The following is an 18,164-nucleotide window of genomic DNA, read 5'->3' as shown; positions in this document are numbered from 1 at the left end:
CAGATGGGCACCTGGCAGCCCAAACGCCATTTTCTCTCGTTTCTCCAAGGGGACGTCTCAATATTTTGGTTTTCTTCGACAACCGAACAGGAAGACAGCTGACACACGGTGCTGGGCCTGTGGTTCTGGGGCCTCCACACAGAGAGGGAGGCCGAGGTCAAGAAGGCCTAGTTTATTACGGTACAGGTCGCGTCAAGGAGAGGGCAGGACGCCAGCGGCTCTCCAGGGGAAACCAGAGACCGTGTGTCCTTGCTACATCACAGCTTAGCAGGATGGAAGGGGCGTCTCCCCAGCCAACAGGCTGAGGTTCTGGGTGACAAAGAAGATGGACACACACAGCCAAGTGGACACACGGATGGGAGGCACAGCCCAGCCCAGTTTTGTTTCTTGGCTTCACAGTGAATGAAGCTCCGTGCCCCACCCCCACCCCCCAAGGAGTGGGGGTCAAACTCTCCCCCCACCCCACTGTCAGCTGGGCCTGGGGCCACTGGGGCTACACAAAACACACCAGCATCTGACTCCAAATTTCAGAAACAAGGTTACGGAAATAATAAGAATCTTTATATTTTCCTCCCATAAATGAAAAACTAACAAAAATCCAACATTTTGATGCTAGACTCGGGTGGAAGGTGGCACCTGACAGTAACATCAAGTTCTCCCTGGAATCATCTTCCTTGGCCGTCTGCTGCTGGGCTCTGCCGCCCACACTTGTCCCTGAGGCCCCAGCCGACGGCAGGCGAGGGGGACAGCTCTGCCGTGCCCGGCGGGCGGCCGGGTATGCCGGGGTCAGAGGAGGACAGCCTGCTCTTGCCACGTGGAAAGGCAACAGCAGCCCAAGGCCGCGGCCCTCCCGGCCGGGAACTTCACGGGAAGCTTACTGGGAAAGGTCTGGTCGAGAGTGGGAACCAAGAAGGTGTGGTCCGGGGAGCAGGTTCCCAGCTGTTCTGGGGGGCAGGGGTGGGGACACCCTGCCCCAGCGGAGTCACGATACACGAGCAGGCCCCCTGGAGAAGCAGCCCACCCAGCTCCCCGTTCGCATGTGGGCTCCGCAGGTGTTGCTGGGGAAACCTCGTGCTCCCCAGAACCCACAGCCGCTAACCCCCTGGGAAACAGCAGCCCAGGAACCAGACCCTCCAGAAAAAGCCCTCAGCTGAGCACGGATGGCGGTGAGGGGAGCACGGACAGGGGCCTGGGACTCAGCCCTGGGGACACCGTGCCTGGTCCTGCTCCTGACCTCGGAGGGAAGAGGACCCTGAGCCCCCAGAGGTGACACGGGGATGACAGCTCCAAGACGAGGCTGTGCCGAGGAAGGAGGGGAGGGGCCCGCGGAAGCACCTCCGCCCGCTGAGGCTGGAAGGGGCCGGCAGGCAGCGCGGAGCCACGAGCACCTAGACCAGGCGGGTGACGTGGCAGTGGCTGGGCTCGTCCAGGTACAGGGTGCTGAAGACGTCGTTGAAGAAGCCCGGGTGGTACCTGCAGGCCCGCTCACAGTCCGGGTTGAAGTTCACCTCCAGGATCTGCGGCTGCATCACTCGCGTCCCTGACGGCACAAAAACACGGGGCACGAGCTCCCCCCTGGCTCCGCCGCGGCCCGCTGCCCTTCCCCCTCGCGCTCTGTCCTGACCTGAAGGCTGCCCCCCAACGGTGTGGCCCCCGCCCCCCCCCCGCCCCAGATCTCTGGTGGACCCGAGGCAGACACCATCTCAGATCTGTCTCTGTGCCCGGGGGCAGGGGAGGGCTGGATGATCGGCTTTGGGTTAAGCGGAGGGGGGCGTGGTTTGGATTACGGGGCGGGGGCGCCCCCTCACCATCTGGACGGTCGTCCCACTTGAGCATGAGGTCCACGGCATACACGGCCCGGGATGAGGGATAGTCGCAGAGGCCCAGGGGCGGCGGCTTGGCACACGCCACTTGGAACAGCTCCGTGAAGGCCTGGAAGATCTCAGCCTGGAGGACGGGGAGGCCGGGCTGGGGGCTGCACGGGTCTGAGGCCGGGACCACCCCCAGCCCCCGAGAAGCTCCTTGTGCGCCTCCCTGTCTCTACCTGAGCTGTGGCCCCAAAGCCCACGATCCCTCCTCCTCCAGCCTCATGTCTGCACCCCTGGCTGCCACCGCCTTATCCGACACCTGCTTCTGGCGTCTGACGACTGCTAAGCTGCCTGGCTACTGCCCCCGAGTCCCCAGTCCCCTCTGCACAGAGGTGCACGCCTGCGGGGACCAACCTGGATCTCTGGCTGTGCCCCTGTCTGCCATTTCTGGGACCAGGTAGGGCCTACTGCCAGCAGGCGGTCCCAACCGTGCTCCGAGTCCCCTCCAGAACACCCCGCGAGGCCCGGCGTGGGAGGAGCAGGACCATCCCGAGGAGGCCAAGACCCTCACCCAGCCCACGCCCGCCCGCAAGGGAAGGCCTGGCCTCTGCAGCTCTGCCCAGGACTCACCTGGACGCTCTTCCAGGGAAATTCCGGGTACTGCTTCTCAAACTCAGGGATGAACTCATCGTAGTGCACCTGCGACAGACACGCGGCCCATCACGCTCTACCTGGGGCTACCTCGGGGCAGGGAGTGAGGAAGCCTGCCTTGCCTTCATGTGGGGCTCTGGCACTCGCTGGGGCTACAGGTCAGCGCCCGCAGCCTACCAGCACCCCTGCACCTGGGCACAGATGGGAGGCAGGAGCTGGAGTCTGAGCTCCGGATCTTACTCTTTGACTCAAGACAAGCAGATTTACTTGTCCGGCTCAGCATCATCATCTGTGAAATGGGACAGTGCCCCTTGTCTGGAACGCTATCGGTGGGGCTACTGGGAGGCTGGATGGACACGGCACCACGTGGGTCTCAGAACAGTGCGCCAGAGGCAGAGGCTGGACCCAGGCCTGAGCTCACCGCTCAGCACCAGCAACAAGCACCTGAGCACGGCAAGGCCTCTCAAGCCAAGCCTTCATCCAACACACACGGGTGCGAGCCGGCAGTGAGCTCGGTGCCTTCCTCAAAGGATGAGCCAGGACGGGCTCCCTGCGGAAGCCTGATGCTCACATCCTGTTGGCGACACATCCCCCTACCCAGGAGCTTCCAGGAAAACACGACCCTTGGGGTGCTGGAGGGAGGCACTCCGTTCTCTGAGAGACAACTTCCAACCACGTCCCAGGGCCCTGCGGGTGGCGCAGCGTCCCAGGGACCCGCCTGCAACACAGCCCAGGACAGGCAGCAGCGGCGGAGCTGGGCGTGAGCAAGGGCACGGGCGCTCTGAGGCCGCCGTCCACCCTTGAGGGCTGCTAAGACACGGGCACAGCGAGGCGTCCCCAGGAGTGTTCGGTGCAGCATGTGTACTAATGGCGAAAACCCGAAATGACCTGAATGTCTACGAACAGGTGAATGACAAGAACATCCCAGGACAAGAACGCCCCCAGCCCCATTTAACAATAATGACAAATCTTGGGGTGCCTGGGGGGCTCAGTCCATAAGCCTCTGCCTTCAGCTCAGGTCATGATCCCAGGGTCCTGGGATCGAGCCCCGCATCTGGCTCTCTGCTTGGCAGGGAGCCTGCTTCTCCCTCTCCCACTCCCCCTGCTTGTGTTCCCTCTCTCGCTGTGTCTCTAGCAAACTAAAAACAAAACAAAAAACAAAAAACAACTTTATAAAAAGAACAATGACGAATGTACACACGTGATGCTCAGAAAAGAATAAAACCATAGAAAGGTTTGCTCAACAGGATAGCATTCACGTAAAACCTTACATACATATGCAGAATCATCATTTGAATAATATTGGGATATACTCATGCTGAAAAGAATCGAAACACGCCTGGAACGGGTAATTACCACATTCGGAGAGTGGCCACCAAGAGGGCCACGGGCAGGCCTTGGGGTGAGCAGCGTGGGTGACGGGGTGGGGAGGGTGAGCCCTACTTCCCGTTGCCTTGAAACAGCCACCAACCACTTCTGGGACGATGTGTGAGGCAGCCTTTCTCTCCTCCACCCACAGCTGGCTGTGCCTCTGCCCGGGCTGAGCCTACCTGTCCCAGGTGCACTGCTGGCCAGCCAGGGTCTGAGGCCCTCACCTCGGAAGGAGCTCTGCCCTGATGTCCCTTCGCCCAAAGTGCCCAGACAGCATGGGGGACAGCATGGATTCAGGATCCAGGCAGGGTCACGGTCCAGCAGCAGCAGCCTGCCACGGGGGCCATGTGACTTGCACCCCTGTGCCGTCCCACCGTCACCGGTCCCCGTGCTCGGGGGGTGCCAGTGGAAGGCAGTCTGTGCCTCCAGCTGAGACCTGCCCTGCTCAGACCTGCCACAGGACGTGGGGAGGCTACTGCTTTGAGACTGACATGGGTACCGGAAGGCAGCTGGTCTGCACAGTCTGCCCAGAAGACAGGCCGAGGGGTGTGGGGTCTGGGTCTGGCCTGTGTCCAGGTGAACCCACCTGCTTCAGCACCACTTCCGGGTCATAGTTCATGACGGTGAAATGCTTCTCGTAGTCGTCCAGGTCGTCGAGCGCGAAGGGCCTGCAGGAGGAGCGCACAGACACAGGAGGGTCCTGAGCACGGCCGCGTCCCAGCAGGGACGGTGCTCCGAGAGACCCCGCTGGATGCCTGTCCCCCCGTAGAGTGAAGGGGTGCCCCGCAGCCCCTCAGAGCTTGTCTGTGAAGACACCCGGGCAGCCTATGAATGTCCTCGCGACCTGCACCGCTCGGTGCCCGTTTGACAGTGCCAAGTGCCGTCCAGGTCCCACCCGTGGCTGCCTGCAACGGGGCGAGAACTCCCGCTGGCGGACAGATCGGGGCTCAGCTGGGCCGCCTGCCAGGTGCGTGGCGGAGAAAGAGCTCCAGGACCGGCTTTCCGACCCCGATAAAGGGGGCCCCGTCGCCCACCCCCCAACCGAGAGGCTTCTCGGTTACCGGTTGGAGAAGCGCAGCCAGAACACGTCATAGACAAACAGCCTCAGGGGCTTCACCGAGCGCAGAAGCACGACGTAGCGGATGTCGAACTTGACCAGCCCCACGTCTTCTCGAAGGAACAACACTGGGCTCTCGATGTACTTGGACACGACCTAGAGAACACAGACACAGGGTTGCGGCCGGCTCTCCCTTCACCTGGGCCCAGAGGTACCCCAACCTCGCCCCATCGGCATCTGTCCTCACTGGCGACGGGCTCACGCCTGTGGGACATCTGAACACGGTCCCCACATCCTGGAGAAACAGGCACACTCCTGCTCCGGCCTCAGGAGCCCTGTGCCCTGCACCTGGCTCCTTCCTCTCTGTCTTTTCAAACCCTGTCTAGGCTGTGGCAAGTTCTGAATCTTCACCTTCACTTTAGCTGAGGAAAAGGTCCCACCAGTTTTCAGGTTTTGACAACCACATACGAGTTCTCCGCTGTAATCCCGACTCCTCGTCCGCTGCCTGGAATCCTGCTCAGCCGTCATCCCACTGGCATGCTTTCCTCGACCCATAACCGTTCCCCCATCCCCCCACCCCAATACCGACCCTGACGGGCTCCATGTCACTACAGCACCCTTGTCTCGGGGCTCCCTGGCTTGGCTGCCTCCCTCCTGCTGGGTGGTCTCGAGTGGTGCAGCGAGTGGGGACTCTGAGGTCAGACACACCTGAGACAGCTCTGGACAAGGGCTTCCGCCTCCCCACCCCCGCTGGCCAGGGCACTGGAAGGAGCAGGGTCTGGGCTTCAGAGACACCAGGAGCCGAGTGGCCCCACCTGAGTCCCCACCACCACATGGCCTCACCTTGGGGCTGCTCTCCCGGTGCCGGACGATACTGTGCAGGCTCCTGGTGACGTGGGTGTCCAGGCTGCGGGCCAGGTTCCAGGGCTTGCAGATCCAGTGGTTGTCCTGGCCCCTGAGAGCACATGGGTTCGGCTAGGCTGTGCCCTGCACCCACCTTCTAGGGACCACGGTCGCCTTCGGAGAGGGACACCCAACCCCTCCCAGGGAGCAGCGGGAGCTGTCACAGCGGGGCCGTCAGGGGCTGACCTCACAGAGTGAGGAAGAACTTGCTCGAGCCAAGACACGAAGATGTCCGTGGCCGTGGTCCCGGCCGTGCCCCGTGCCGACAGCTCTCAGTGCCACGGCCAGCACGCAGCGGGTGCGAGCCGGGTGGGGTGAGGCTGGGGGTGGGGGGTACAGGAGTGACGGGGGCCCTCACCGCCTCTCCCGCTGCTGGAAGCAGCTCACAAACTGCGGGAGCTCGGTGCGCAGGTTGAAGGTGCGGGGCAGCCACGCCGGGCCCTCGGGGCCCCCGGCCCGGCGTGCGATGGAGGCCAGGCAGTCCTTCACCGTCAGTAGGTTCTCGCAGGGAAACTGGTTCAGCAGCACGTTGGGCCTCTCTTGGCTGAGCCTCCTGTGGGGCCGGGGCATATGCACGCGGCTCAGGGGTGGCAGGGGCTCTGGGGGCATCCCCCAACCCCGGGCCTGGCGGGGGGGTGCTCACCTGTAGTCCTTGAAGTGGGAGAAGTTGTAGAGGATGTCCGCATCCGCCTCGCTCTGGGCAAAGGTGAAGCGCGGGTGCGTCAGGTGCCTGAGCACCTGCTGGATGTCTGTGTAGACCCTGCGGGCGGAGTCGGGCTGAGCCGGCCATGCCCCCCGCGCTCCAGGGACTCGGGCGCTGCCCAGCCTGGGCTGGTGTGGAGGAGGAGGGGGGTGGACGTATGGGCTCGGGCCCTGAGGCCGGACAGGCAGTGCCGGCCCCACTCTCTCTGCTCGCCTGCAGGGTGGGGCGACGAGGATCCTTCTGACCCCAGCGTCCCCGCCTCTAAGATGGGATCACAGCCCAACTCACTCTTGTCACTGGGGTGACACGGGATAACCTGAGTGTCTAACAGGTGCGAGCCTGCCTCCCACATGGAACCAGAAGGACAGACACAACCAGCCTCCCACTCACACACTGAGCACCGCTGGCCGAGAAGGCAGCTGGAGTCCAGGGGCCTGTGGGGGCGTGTGTAGCCAAGATGGGTGCCCCGGGCAAGGCCCTGTTCCACACCAGTACTCGCTGCTGCTGGCCTGGCCCGGCCCCCACTGGCCCCAGGGAGAGATGAGGACAGAGCCCGGGAGCTCGGGGGGGGCGGTGCAGAGGCAGAAGAAGACAAGAGGGGGGCCCAGCCTGGAACAGCAGTCCAGGGGAAGAGGTGAGGTGACTGCCAGGGGCAAGGCCGGCATGAAGACCTCGGTCTGTGGCTGGAGCCTACGGCAGGACTGGGAGCAGGAGGCCAAAACTAAGTGGGCCTCAGTGGGGCCTGTTACCCCGAGGATGGACGGACACTGGGTAGTGGGCCTGGGCACCAGAAAGGACCCCTGGGCTGGCCTCAGGGAAGGGGCAGCGGGCTGGGCTGCCCATTTCTGGCTGGACCAGGCTTGGGTAGTAACCAGAGGGAGGGACTCCCATGGAGGCAGAAGCCAGGCTGGGACCCGCCTCTGGGCCTGTGCCACATCCAGTGGGGAGCACGGCACACCCACCTCTCACAAGTGCTACGGGGTGTCTGCTTCCACCTGGCATCCGGCCTGCCGGGCCTTGCCTCACCTGCCAGCCCACACCTGCTGGCGCCGCACACCGCCCTTCCCGGCAGTCTGGCCGCCTCCGCTCGGCGCCCCACGCCTTCACGGTCGGCTCAGGCTCCCTGACTCCTGGGGCAGGCCTGGCTGTTTTCACCCAGGACCAGAGGAACACCCCACCACCCCGTCACTTTCACAGCATTCTCTCTGTGATCCTAGGTCTCTGCCCTGGGCTCCTGCCACTGCCATGCCACCAGGATACGGCAGGCTTTCTGAGCGCCCTCCTGTGCCAGGCGCTGCTCTCGGAGCCGGGGGGGGCTCGTGGGGGTGCCGGGGAGGCTCATCAGGAGCTGAGGGGGGGCTACGCACTTGAAGACGTGGTCGCAGGGATAGGCCACCGGGCTGATGGCGAGCGGCAGCTTCTCCTTGTTCTCCTCCAAAATGGCCTAGAAAGAAAGCACTGAAGGTAGAAACAGACCTCCAAGACAGGAGCGAGGGAACACACGCCACCCCCCCATCCTGGCATATGAGGGGGCACCCTGGACCACAGGTACAGCCTTCCGACAGGCCCAGCAGCAGCCAGAGACCTCGGACCACCCTCACCCCAGGACTCTGGGGCTCAAGGCCCCTCAAGGGCCAAGCGACCCATTTGTGTCAAAGAAAAACGTAAACACTTCAAAATCTTCAAAATCTCAGCGCTCCGCTCGCTCCGAACTGCGGGCAGCTGGGAAGGCATAAAGCCTGCGTGGCGGGGAGGTGGGGGGTGGTGCCTGATGCTAGTGGAGCGCCAAGGTGCGGTTCCAACATACGCCCTGTGATGGTTTAAAACACACCCAGACTCTGCGACACTCCCTCTGGGAGGCAGAATTCATCTCCCGGTGGGTGTGGGTGGGGCCGAAGGGGCTGCTCCCTCGGGTGTAGAGACGGGGAACAGAGACACATGCGGGGAAGGCCCTGCAGCTCACTCTCAGCTCCTGGGCTCTAAGACAAGCTGGCCTTCATGTCCTGGGACACTCAGCAGCCCGGCCAAAAGGCCCTTGGGAGTTAGAGCTGAGGCCTCCTGCGACATGGCCAGTGCCACCCCGGCACCACCAGGCGGAAGCCGATCCTTGGCCCCAGCAAAACCTCACTGACATGGCTGCCCGACAGCCCAGCCACGCTTTGGGAGGGGCTCGAAGTCCAAATCCCACCCTCCTGTCCACAGAAAGCGTGTAGGATGATAAACGTGTGCTGTGTATCCCGTGATCCCGAACTCATACCAGCGACCCCCGGGGCCCAGAGCACAGGCCCAAGCTGGATAGTCAGATGGGGACAAGTGACCAGGATGCTCCGGCAACTCGAGTTCCGCCTCCTCGAGTTCCACCTCTGGTGGGACACCCAGGGTTGGCCCCGCGCTGCCCTGCCTGCTGGAGCCACCCAAGATCAGGAAGCCTCCGGCCCTAAGCCACTCCAAAGGCTTCCTCTTCCTCACGCACTCATTTACTAAGCACCTACAGGTACCACTACTCTATGGGGCTCTGAAACACGCCACGGACTCAAGACAAGTGACCACGCAGCTTCCTGTGTGGACAGTCCAACCACTACCAGCTTACATGGAATTCCCGGGAAAGGTGCCAGGAGGTCCCACCACGACGGCCCAGCCTCTCCCCAACCACAGCACCCGCAGACCGGCTGACACCCCACGGTGCTTCCCATTCTCGCTCGAGCTAACCGGGCTGCTCCTCTGATCAACCGCTGGGGCCCTCAGTGAATGTGTGATGTGCCCGCGTGGGCAGGCAGATTTCACAGTGGGGCAAGTCTTGTAGCCTCTGCCCACGGGCCGTCACAGGGCCCTAGGGGTTGTACCCCAGCTCTCCTATGAGCTGTGTGACCTTTGGCAGGTTACTTAACCTTTCTATGCCTGTGTCCTCATTCTCAGTGAAGACTGACAGAAACAGGACCTCATGCCCTTACGCCGCGAGGGCTAGAATCACACACGCCCACGGGTGCCAACTGCAGGCTTGCTCGTGGCCTGGTTCCAAACTGCGAGCAGCCAACAGGAGGCGGTGGCAGGAGACCAGAAGGCAGGGGAGGGTGTTCCCTGTCCAGCCCTGCCTGGTCTCTTAGTGGCCATGTTCCTAGAGGCTCCACTTCTTCCCTGGCCCAGGGCCTCCCAAACCCTGGCGCCCTGATTTGCCCAAGAGGCTGCCACAGATGAAAAGTGCCGCTGGTGCGGGTAACAGCGGCACCGATGATGGTGGGACTCGCTCTGGCCTCTGCCAGAGAAGTCGCCGTGTGACGCTCGAACAGAGTCTTCACATCCACGGGGAAGAAGAAACAGTACGGAGTTGGGATTTGTAACCAAGCCTTGCGGCGCACACCATGCCCCCCACCGCCAGTCCTGGTAAGGAATCCCCGAAAACGAAGAGAGCAGCACTGACCACCAGCGCCTAGATCCGACCCTCGGACAGCACGGTCCCTGGCCTCGGGCCCCGGCACTTGGGCTGGGCGGCCGCAGGCGGCTCCTGCTCACTGCCTGAGCTCGGAGCTCCTGGTCTCTCGAATGTTCACAAACGCTTCACTCCCTCACATGGCAGCCAGCTGGCGCTCAGTAGCATTTGGTGGCCAAAGAACATTCCAGAAGCCACTAGGCCCCGAGGTCAGGGGCAGACGGTCACACCTGGTAGTGCTCGTCAGGCGGCTCGGGCGTGGAAGAGCTCAAGTCCAGCAGGTCGGCGGGGACCCAGGGCAGCAGCATGCACTTCCGGATCAGAGGGTCGGCCTCCCCGTAGGCAAAGTCCCGGGTCACCTCCTCTGCATCGAGACACATGGCCCATCAGGGGGCAGCGGGAAAGCAGGGCCTGGGCCCGTCCTTTGGGGTGGGCGGGTGTGGCACTTACCGCCTGTGTCCAGGTCCCGCAGGGGCCACAGCAGCGTGTAGGCCACCTGCTGGGGCACGTAGAAGAAGGGCGCCGTGGCAAAGCTGGGCGTGTCAGAGTGCTGGATGCGCGAGCCGAACTCGTCCATGATGTACCACACCGGCACCTTTTCCTCGGCCGTCTGCAGGCAGAGCACACACAGAAACCGTGTCCACTGGTCCAGCCACTGCCCCTTCTGTCAGGCACCCTCCCACCAGCCCATGCCCCCAACTCCCGGATCCTGGAGCACCTACCATGCACCCAAGCCCCTTAACCGGGTACGAGAGCCTGGACGAAGACACACAGCCTACCGGCTACATGGATGTGTGTGGCAGGGAGAGGGCGAGGGGCACTTCCTGGAGGAAGTGACGTCTGAGACCATGAGAAACATTAAAAATGGTGAGGGGCTAGAGCATGAGGCTGGGTCTAGGGAGGCTGGCAGGAAAGGTGGTGATGGACACCGAGGACGTGTGCTCAAGGGACAGGACTCTTTGGATGTGAGCAAACCCTGAGGGCTTTCAGGGGATGACAGAACCCGACGGCACTGGGCCACAGGAACCAAGTCATGGGGCCCATGTCTAGAGGTCTGAGAAGGTCATGTCCTGTGAGCTCAAGGGCCCTGAGAACCGGGTGGCCGGGGGCTGAGAAACAGGGCCATGAGGGAGCTCTGGGGAAGAAGGGGGGCCCTGGGAGGAGAGTCTGCTCACTTCTGGGGCAGAGGCCCCTGGGGCTGGGTCCTGGCTCCCCCGGGCTGTCCCTGCTCACCCCGTGTGCCAGCTGGTAGGTCTGGTTGAACCGCCACATCTCCTCCAGCACCAGGTCCTCGGCCTCGGCGCTGGGCAGCTCGCCGTGGAACCCAATGCCCATCAGGTTGGCCATACGGAGCAACAGCCCGGGCACCTGCCGCAGCTGCTGGCGCGCGTGCTCCACGCGGCACGTCCAGGCGTGGTCGATGAGGAAGATGCTGCGGGCACAGCCGAGGGCAGGGGGGAGGGCCGGCAGGGGGGGTCTGCCTGGGAGACGAGGGGGAGGAGAGGGGAAAGGCCTGCAGCTGTGGCCTGGCGAGCTTCCACGCCCTCTACCAGTTTCTGCAAACACCAACGGGGTCCGCACCTCCTGTGGGGCCGGTGTGAGAATCAGAGGAGACAAAACACACAACCTGCTGCCTGTACCAAGTCCCTGTGTTCTCGCTGATCGTGCCCATCGATCGCTGTCGCGGTGAGCGCCTTCAGCTGCATTTGCACCAGCCGCGCCCCCCACCCTGCCACCTCAGGTGCGGGCGCTCAGGAAAAGCAAATGCCACACACATCAGGAAGCCAGTGGCGAGGAGGCATGCGAAGGCGCTCCGGCTCCGGCGGGCACAGCAAGAAGAAGAGCCCAGGGGTGGGGCCATCGCAGAGGACCAGGCAGGCATTCCCACGGCAGGCCCAGGGCCACACCTGCCCTCCCGCCCCTCAGGGCAGGGCTTCTGGGACACCCTCCAGAGCCCTGCCGGAACAGGAAGCTCTGGCACCCAGGGGTGTGGTCCGCCTGCCGGGCAAAGCCACCCTCACCTCCCTTCCCCCGGAAGGGGGAACAGCAGGGTGACAGCAAAGGCTCCAGCTCTTGGGCTAGGGGCAAAATCGACAGCACCTGTTCCACTGGGCTTCTAGGACTGTACGTCTGCGCGCGCAAAGCAAGTGCTTGTGCTCAGAGGTTCTGACCACGGGAAGCCACGCTTCAAGGTGGGACAATGCTTGGGAGTACTGTGCCGTACACAGCAGGAGCAGGGAGAGGATGAAGCTGGAGTCTGGCAATCAGGGGAGACTCAGAGCTCTGCAGGGAGAAAGGCCCGGGAGCGGGGAGGGCTGTGGAGTGGGAGGAGCTGAGACCAAAGGCAGGACTCCGCTCGTGTCCCCTCCGGTGCCCACCTGGTGGAGGTGTGCGCTCAAGGGTGTGGAGGGGCAGTGAGCTCCTGGAGGTCGCTTTGGGGCCCAAGCCCCAGAGCAGGTGCACTGAGCTGAATGTGAACGGTGAGCCTGCAAATTTCTGAGTCAGACAGTCCGCAGGTGGAGGGGACCGGCTGCTGTCGTTCCCTGAGTGACCACTCCCGCCCCTCACAGGCTGCTCTGCAGAAGAGGAGGCCAGCCAGACTCTTCCCCGAAGAGCTATGGACACAGGGGCCTGGGGACCCTGAGAGGCTGGCAAGTGTCCTCTCCAAGGGTCCAACGAAGTCTGGCAGACGAGCCTGCAGGCCTGTCGTGGCTGGAGGCAGGAATCCCAGGGTCCAGTCTTAGCTGTGCCCCATATACACCGAGGCCCAGGGCCACGCCAGGCCTGCTCTGGGCCCTGGTGTCCTCCCAAGGAATCAAGGAGACCACATTGCTCATAGCCTGGGCATAAAGCCCTGGGAGAACCTGTTACAATTCCTGGGCTCCCCTGAGACTGGGATTCAGCGGGCCCGGGGGAAGGTCCTCCAAACAGTCCAGGCTTGAGAGTTAGGCTGCCTGGCATTCCACACCCCGGCTCTCGGCCAGCTGTGACTTTGGGCAAGTCCTTCCCGTCTCACTGGCAAAATCAGCACACATCACCCCTCTGCTGTGGGACCCTCCTGGTGGTGGGGAGGTGCTGGGGAGGCTGCGCTCGGGTCTGTCTGAAACATGACTCACACGGGAACGTCAGCAGCGGTCAGGGCCAACCTGGCCACGGGGCCCGGCTGGAACCTCGGGTGGCCATGAGCACCCGGGACACGGCAAACTCGAGGGCCTGCCATGGCTGGGACCATGGCACAGACCACAGACCACGGATCACGGACCTGTAGCTCCTACCTGCTGGGGTCGGCTGCCTGGAGCCCGTTCTCGCTGGTCACGATGACCTTGTAGCAGAGCTCGCCGCCAGGGTTGGGCTGCCTCTTCCGAGCTTCCCGGGCCTCCTCGCCCTCACTCTCCTCCTCCACTTCCTGCACTTGCATTATCCCGAACATCTCCCCGGCATCGAAAACCTGGGGCCACGAGCAGGTGTTGGCAGGCTCCCCAGGCCAGAACCCCCGCCTCACAGAGCGCCACACCCTGGCCTCAAGGACCAATCCAGCTCCTCGGGGACGCAGGTCCTGTTTATTACCCAACCACCCATTTTCCGGGTGGGGAAACTGAGGCTCCTGGAGATCAGCCAGAACCGCGACCTAACCAGGGTCACCAGCTCCTGTCCTGGGTGTGCTCAGACGCGGGCTGCAGGCACGCGAGGCCAGGCCAGAGGTGAATCTGAGAGCTGGGATCTTGGCGGGGCCGGGGATCTCACTCCAGTCCTCCAGCAGGACGGCAGAGGCGCCCCAGAAGGAAAACATGTGGCTGAGAACCTCCCACAGCCACCGCGCCAGCCCTGCCGAGAAGTGGTTCGGGCCTGTACAGCGTGTGCTCTGGGCTGGTCTCCTGAGGGTCTGGGTCAGAAAGATAAGGACCTTGGTCCTTGAGTTTCCTTGCCAACCACATGCACACGAAGCCTAGCCGGCCTGCCCCCCTGAGCCACACTCCCGCACTGTGTGTCTGCCGCCACTTGGCAAGGGGCCTTAGGACAGATGCTGGAGCCAGGCCGTGGGGCCTTGAACAAGTCACTGAACCACGCCGTGCCTCAGTCTCCCCATCCATACAATGGGAACAGCAGCACTGACTTCCCAGGGTTGTGGGAAGGATGAAATGATAAACAGATATCACAGGCTTGGAGGACACTAAGCTCGGCCCATGCCCTGTGAGCACGCCACCACCATTCTGCAGCTGAGAGCAGCCTCTCCCTGGGGAAGAAGCATCCTCGGCCTTCCAGGAGAGCTGAGTGTTCAATCAACAAACAGTGCACCGACAGTCCCTGGAACAAGCAGGGACTCAATAAAAGCCAGTTCCCCGAAACGCACTTCTCAGGACCCTGAGAGAAGAAGCTTCACGCAGATGCAAACCAGCTCCTCACTCAGGCACACACTGCTTCTCGGTGCCGGGCTCCAGCCTGTGAGGCCGAACCACTCACCATCTTGCCCAGGGAGCCGCCGACGGCGGAGCAAGGTGGGAGGCGCAAGGTCCCCGGTGCTGGGGCCTGACGGGAGCTGAGCGGCACAGCGGGGGAAGATCTAAACACGTGGCTGGGGGCAGTGGTGCAAGGACCCGCAAGGACCCCAGGCTGGGATACAGAAGCTGAGGGCAGGGAAGGCTGTGGAACCGGTGGAGCACACCAGGGCCCTTCGAAGACTAGGGGAGCTGCCTCAAGCCAGGATCCCTGAGCAGTCAGAACGGGGGGCGGGGGGCTGGGGTGCTACCTTCCCTCCAGTTCGGAGCTGCTGAGAGGACCGGAATTCACTCTGGGTTTCAATCTAGAACCCAAATCCCCAGTCCTCGTCCCCAAATCATATGGGGAGGGAGGAGGCACACAGTGAGGAAGCCTAAGGCCCTGGGGACAGAGGGTCTGCCTTCCCCCCGTGCTGTGAAATGAGGGGACCACAATCCCTCCCTGGAGGAAAAGCCCCTAAGAGGTATCGAAGGGGAATGGCTTTAGCTGGGAAGTTCCTGCTGGGAGAGTTGGAATTTATCTTAAAACACTCCCCATCCTTTCCAACTGATTTGAGGCAAGGCACCAGGGTCGATGGCCTTGCAGGGAGGTGGAGGTACCCCATTCCTGTTGGCAGGTGCCCTCCCCCACACCTGGGCCCAGAGGAGAGTGGCAGGTTTCATCGAGAACAATGGATGCAGGTTTTGGGTCTAGTAAAGTGATGACTCACAGCTCGGCCCATAACCCCTCACGGCAAGGGAGGGTCATGGAAAAATACTGGCTGCCCCCTGTAGAGCTACAGCAGCCAAGGCAGAGGGGACGCTGCCCTCTGGTGACTGCCCTCCATGCGCTGGTGCCAGCTGATGCTCGTCTCAGGCCTCCCCAACCGGTCCCCTCTAAGACTATGGGAGCTGGGGCCCTATTCCACCATCGGGCTTTCCAGGAGACTCCAGCTCAGACGGACCAGTGTTGCCCGAATGAGGGTTTACTGCCCAGAGGCTGGCTATCCCAGGGGGTTCCCACATCGTGTGCCTTTCACCCAGAATGAGGACCTTCTTCTTATCCTAACAAACTGGGGGAGGTTCCCAGCATATGCCTGGGATCAGAGCTAAGGGCTCAGGAAACACTGGTGGAGTGGAGGGCGAGCCATACGGGAAGGAGATTCTCAAGAGGCAGGGACATACTGAGTGCCACTGACAGTCTTTTTTTTTTTTAAGCAACGGTGGGTTTGGAGCAAGAGAGTCAAGAGAGTTACCTGGCGAACCCTGATTTAACACAGAAAACCTGGCTGAGAAGGTGGGCTCTGTGGGGCGGCTGGGCTGGGGTGACTACCTCTTCCTGGCTCTGGGGCTCCACTTCATCGCCTGCCCCAGTCTGTCTAGGCCCCCACCTGAGAAGAGCCTTGTTTCAGCTAAGAAGGCCTCCCTAACGGACCTGTGTATGTGCTCTGGCTTCAGCAGCTGGGCAAATGACCCCAAGCCAGGGCCTGCTCATTGGCCAGTATCCATTGGGCACCCCCCTGGAGGCCCAGCTAGAGAAGGCTGGTGGGCAGAAGGGAGCCATCCCCACAAAAGGGCAGAGAATCTAGAAGCATGGGAACCTTTTTTCTTTAGATTTCCGTCTCCCACAATCTGTTTTCTTTCATCTGCAAAAATGAGGGTGACCGGGGATCAAATCAAATGATGAGACAAGAAAGAATTCTGTGACCCGAACAGTTAAAGCCACACAAACTCTCGGGACATCTGCTCTCCCTGAAGGTGGCAGTGACTGAGAGCGAGGGACAGGTTCCCAAGTCCGACAGGCTTTGGGAGACACTTCCTCTTCCTGTGACTCAGTTTTTTCAACCGCATAATGGGGATGACAAAGCTGCGGGACGCAGACGTGTGGAGAACTCAGGATAGGTCCCGACACACCAGGGGAGCCGCACACACAGCCCGGCCAGCCCCAGACACTGGCAGAACCGGGGCCCCAAAGTCTAGAAGCTCCTAAACCGCCGAGGAGGCGACGTCTAAGTCGGTCACCAGGGCACGGGCGCTCTTCACAGCCACCCCCCGCGCGTTTCTCCAGCCGCGTCCCAACACGGCCACGCCCCCGGCGCGTCGCACCCCGGCCTGCGCTCCGCGGCCGAGGCTTCTGCCGCCCGGCAAGGCGCTCGCTCCCCTCCCGCCCCGGGCACCCTCCCAGCCCCGTGCGCACCAGTCGTCCTGGGGTCCACCGGCCGCCCCGCAGCGCCCCTGGCCCGGCCTCCCCGCGCCGCGCCCCGGCGGCTCTCGGCCAGCGGCCCGCCCGCAGCCACGCCCTTCCCGGGAGAAGGGTCCGCGCACCCCGCGCCCCGGCTCCCCCGGCCCCGCTCTGCGTCCCGGTCCTCCCGGCCGGCGCCTCGCCCGTCCGCACCTCGTGCTCCAGCTTGTGCAGGAGGCGGCCCCAGTACCGCTCAGGGACTCCGGACGCGCGCAGCGCCGGGCCGTGCAGCGCCGCGAACTCGGCCCGGGCCCGCGCGTCCTCCTCTGCAGTCCGGTTCGGGTCGCGGCGCTCCCCGTTCTCTGGGTTCTCCGACCCCGCGTCGGCGTCCATGGCGGTAGCGCCAGCGCCCAGTCCCACTCCGCCGCAGCCCGTGGGCCCGGCCCTCCGACTCGGCCCGCCTGCGCGCGCCCCGCCCTCCTCCCGAGCTCCCCGCGGCCCCCGCCCGCGGGCCGCCGGGAGCCAACTTCCCGGAGCCGGACCCGGAGCCCGGAGGCCCGGCCGGCCGAGGGGCGCGTGCGCGATGCGTGATGCGTGAACGCGCGGGCCTGCGCGGGGGGTGCGCGGGCGTGCGGCGCGTTGGGGGCTTGGCGCTGCTGGCCTGTGCGCACGCGCGCCGGCTGGGGGCTGTGTTTCCTCCCTCGCGCCCGGCGGCTGTCCCGGGGGATGCCGGGAGCCAGGTTGTGCGGCGTCCACGCGGTCGGAAACGGAAGAGAGTCCACGCACAGTCCGGAAAAGGGACCGGAGGCCTGGAGAGTGGGCTGTTCGCGGCGTGGACTCGCCTTTGACGCCTCGCAGACCCCGGGGGTGGGAGGGGATCTTTGATTCTTCTGAATGATCCACCAGATTTAGGAGCTGCAGAGTCGTGGCCCTTAATTTCTGTGCGTTTGGATTCAGCGCGTACGTTTATTCAGTGAAGCCCGCGGTGGTTCTTGTCCGTGGAAGTGTTGCGGAGGCATTTCTAAGTGCAGTTAGCAGAATTTCAAAAACCAGGCTTCGGACGTTCTGTTTTTTCAAGGTGTCCCGCGTTTCACTGTCGTGTTTGCAACTTTGCAACCTTTGCTAAAAAGCGCGAAGGCTGATTTTTTTTATTTTTTATTTATTTTTTTTTTTTGGTGCTTTCATTTCTGAATACTTTGATTAAAAGTTTTAAGTTGTGTTTGGATAAAATGCAGTGGTTCCGGGGACTTGTTCAATCCCGCTGGGACATGTAACGTTGGTGTGCAAAGGTTCACACTTCCAAAGCACACTTGGTGAGGGCACAGGGAAAAAGTTCCTGCCGCGCTAAAATACTTCTATGTATCCGCCACCAGCTTTGTCACGGACGTTTTGTACTTCAGTTACTCTAATTATGAAAAAATGTGAATTTTGACAACTACGATTTCTAATTCAATTGCTGTAATTTTCAGCTTGTTTGGATGAAATTATTAACCACATCCAGTTCCAAGTACACTTCTGGCCTTTGGGGTTTTTACTTTAGTAAAAACCTTGGTCCCTTTGTGCTGTGCCCATTGAACTTTTTTTTTT

General features: G+C 62.5%; 1 protein-coding gene across 1 annotated transcript; it reads right to left on the bottom strand.

Moving 5' to 3' along the window:
- Positions 1-163: 163 nt before the first annotated feature.
- Positions 164-17,065, bottom strand: LOC111157582 (tubulin tyrosine ligase like 12). Its single transcript, XM_022519121.1, has 14 exons — positions 16,791-17,065; positions 13,196-13,368; positions 11,154-11,352; positions 10,371-10,530; positions 10,151-10,284; positions 7,861-7,937; positions 6,434-6,550; positions 6,149-6,343; positions 5,731-5,842; positions 4,892-5,043; positions 4,417-4,498; positions 2,439-2,507; positions 1,809-1,947; positions 164-1,540 (listed from the first exon to the last, which is right to left on the bottom strand). Exons 1-14 carry the CDS (start codon positions 16,968-16,970, stop codon positions 1,389-1,391), a joined length of 1,941 nt encoding a protein of 646 aa, XP_022374829.1. The 5' UTR covers positions 16,971-17,065; the 3' UTR covers positions 164-1,388.
- Positions 17,066-18,164: the final 1,099 nt, after the last annotated feature.

Source organism: Enhydra lutris, unplaced genomic scaffold (genome assembly GCF_002288905.1).
Source record: "Enhydra lutris kenyoni isolate GAN:26980312 unplaced genomic scaffold, ASM228890v2 scaffoldscaffold55, whole genome shotgun sequence".
Lineage (NCBI taxonomy): Eukaryota > Metazoa > Chordata > Mammalia > Carnivora > Mustelidae > Enhydra > Enhydra lutris.
Note: the sequence above shows the minus strand (reverse complement) of the source record. Positions and strands in the feature narration are given on the sequence as shown.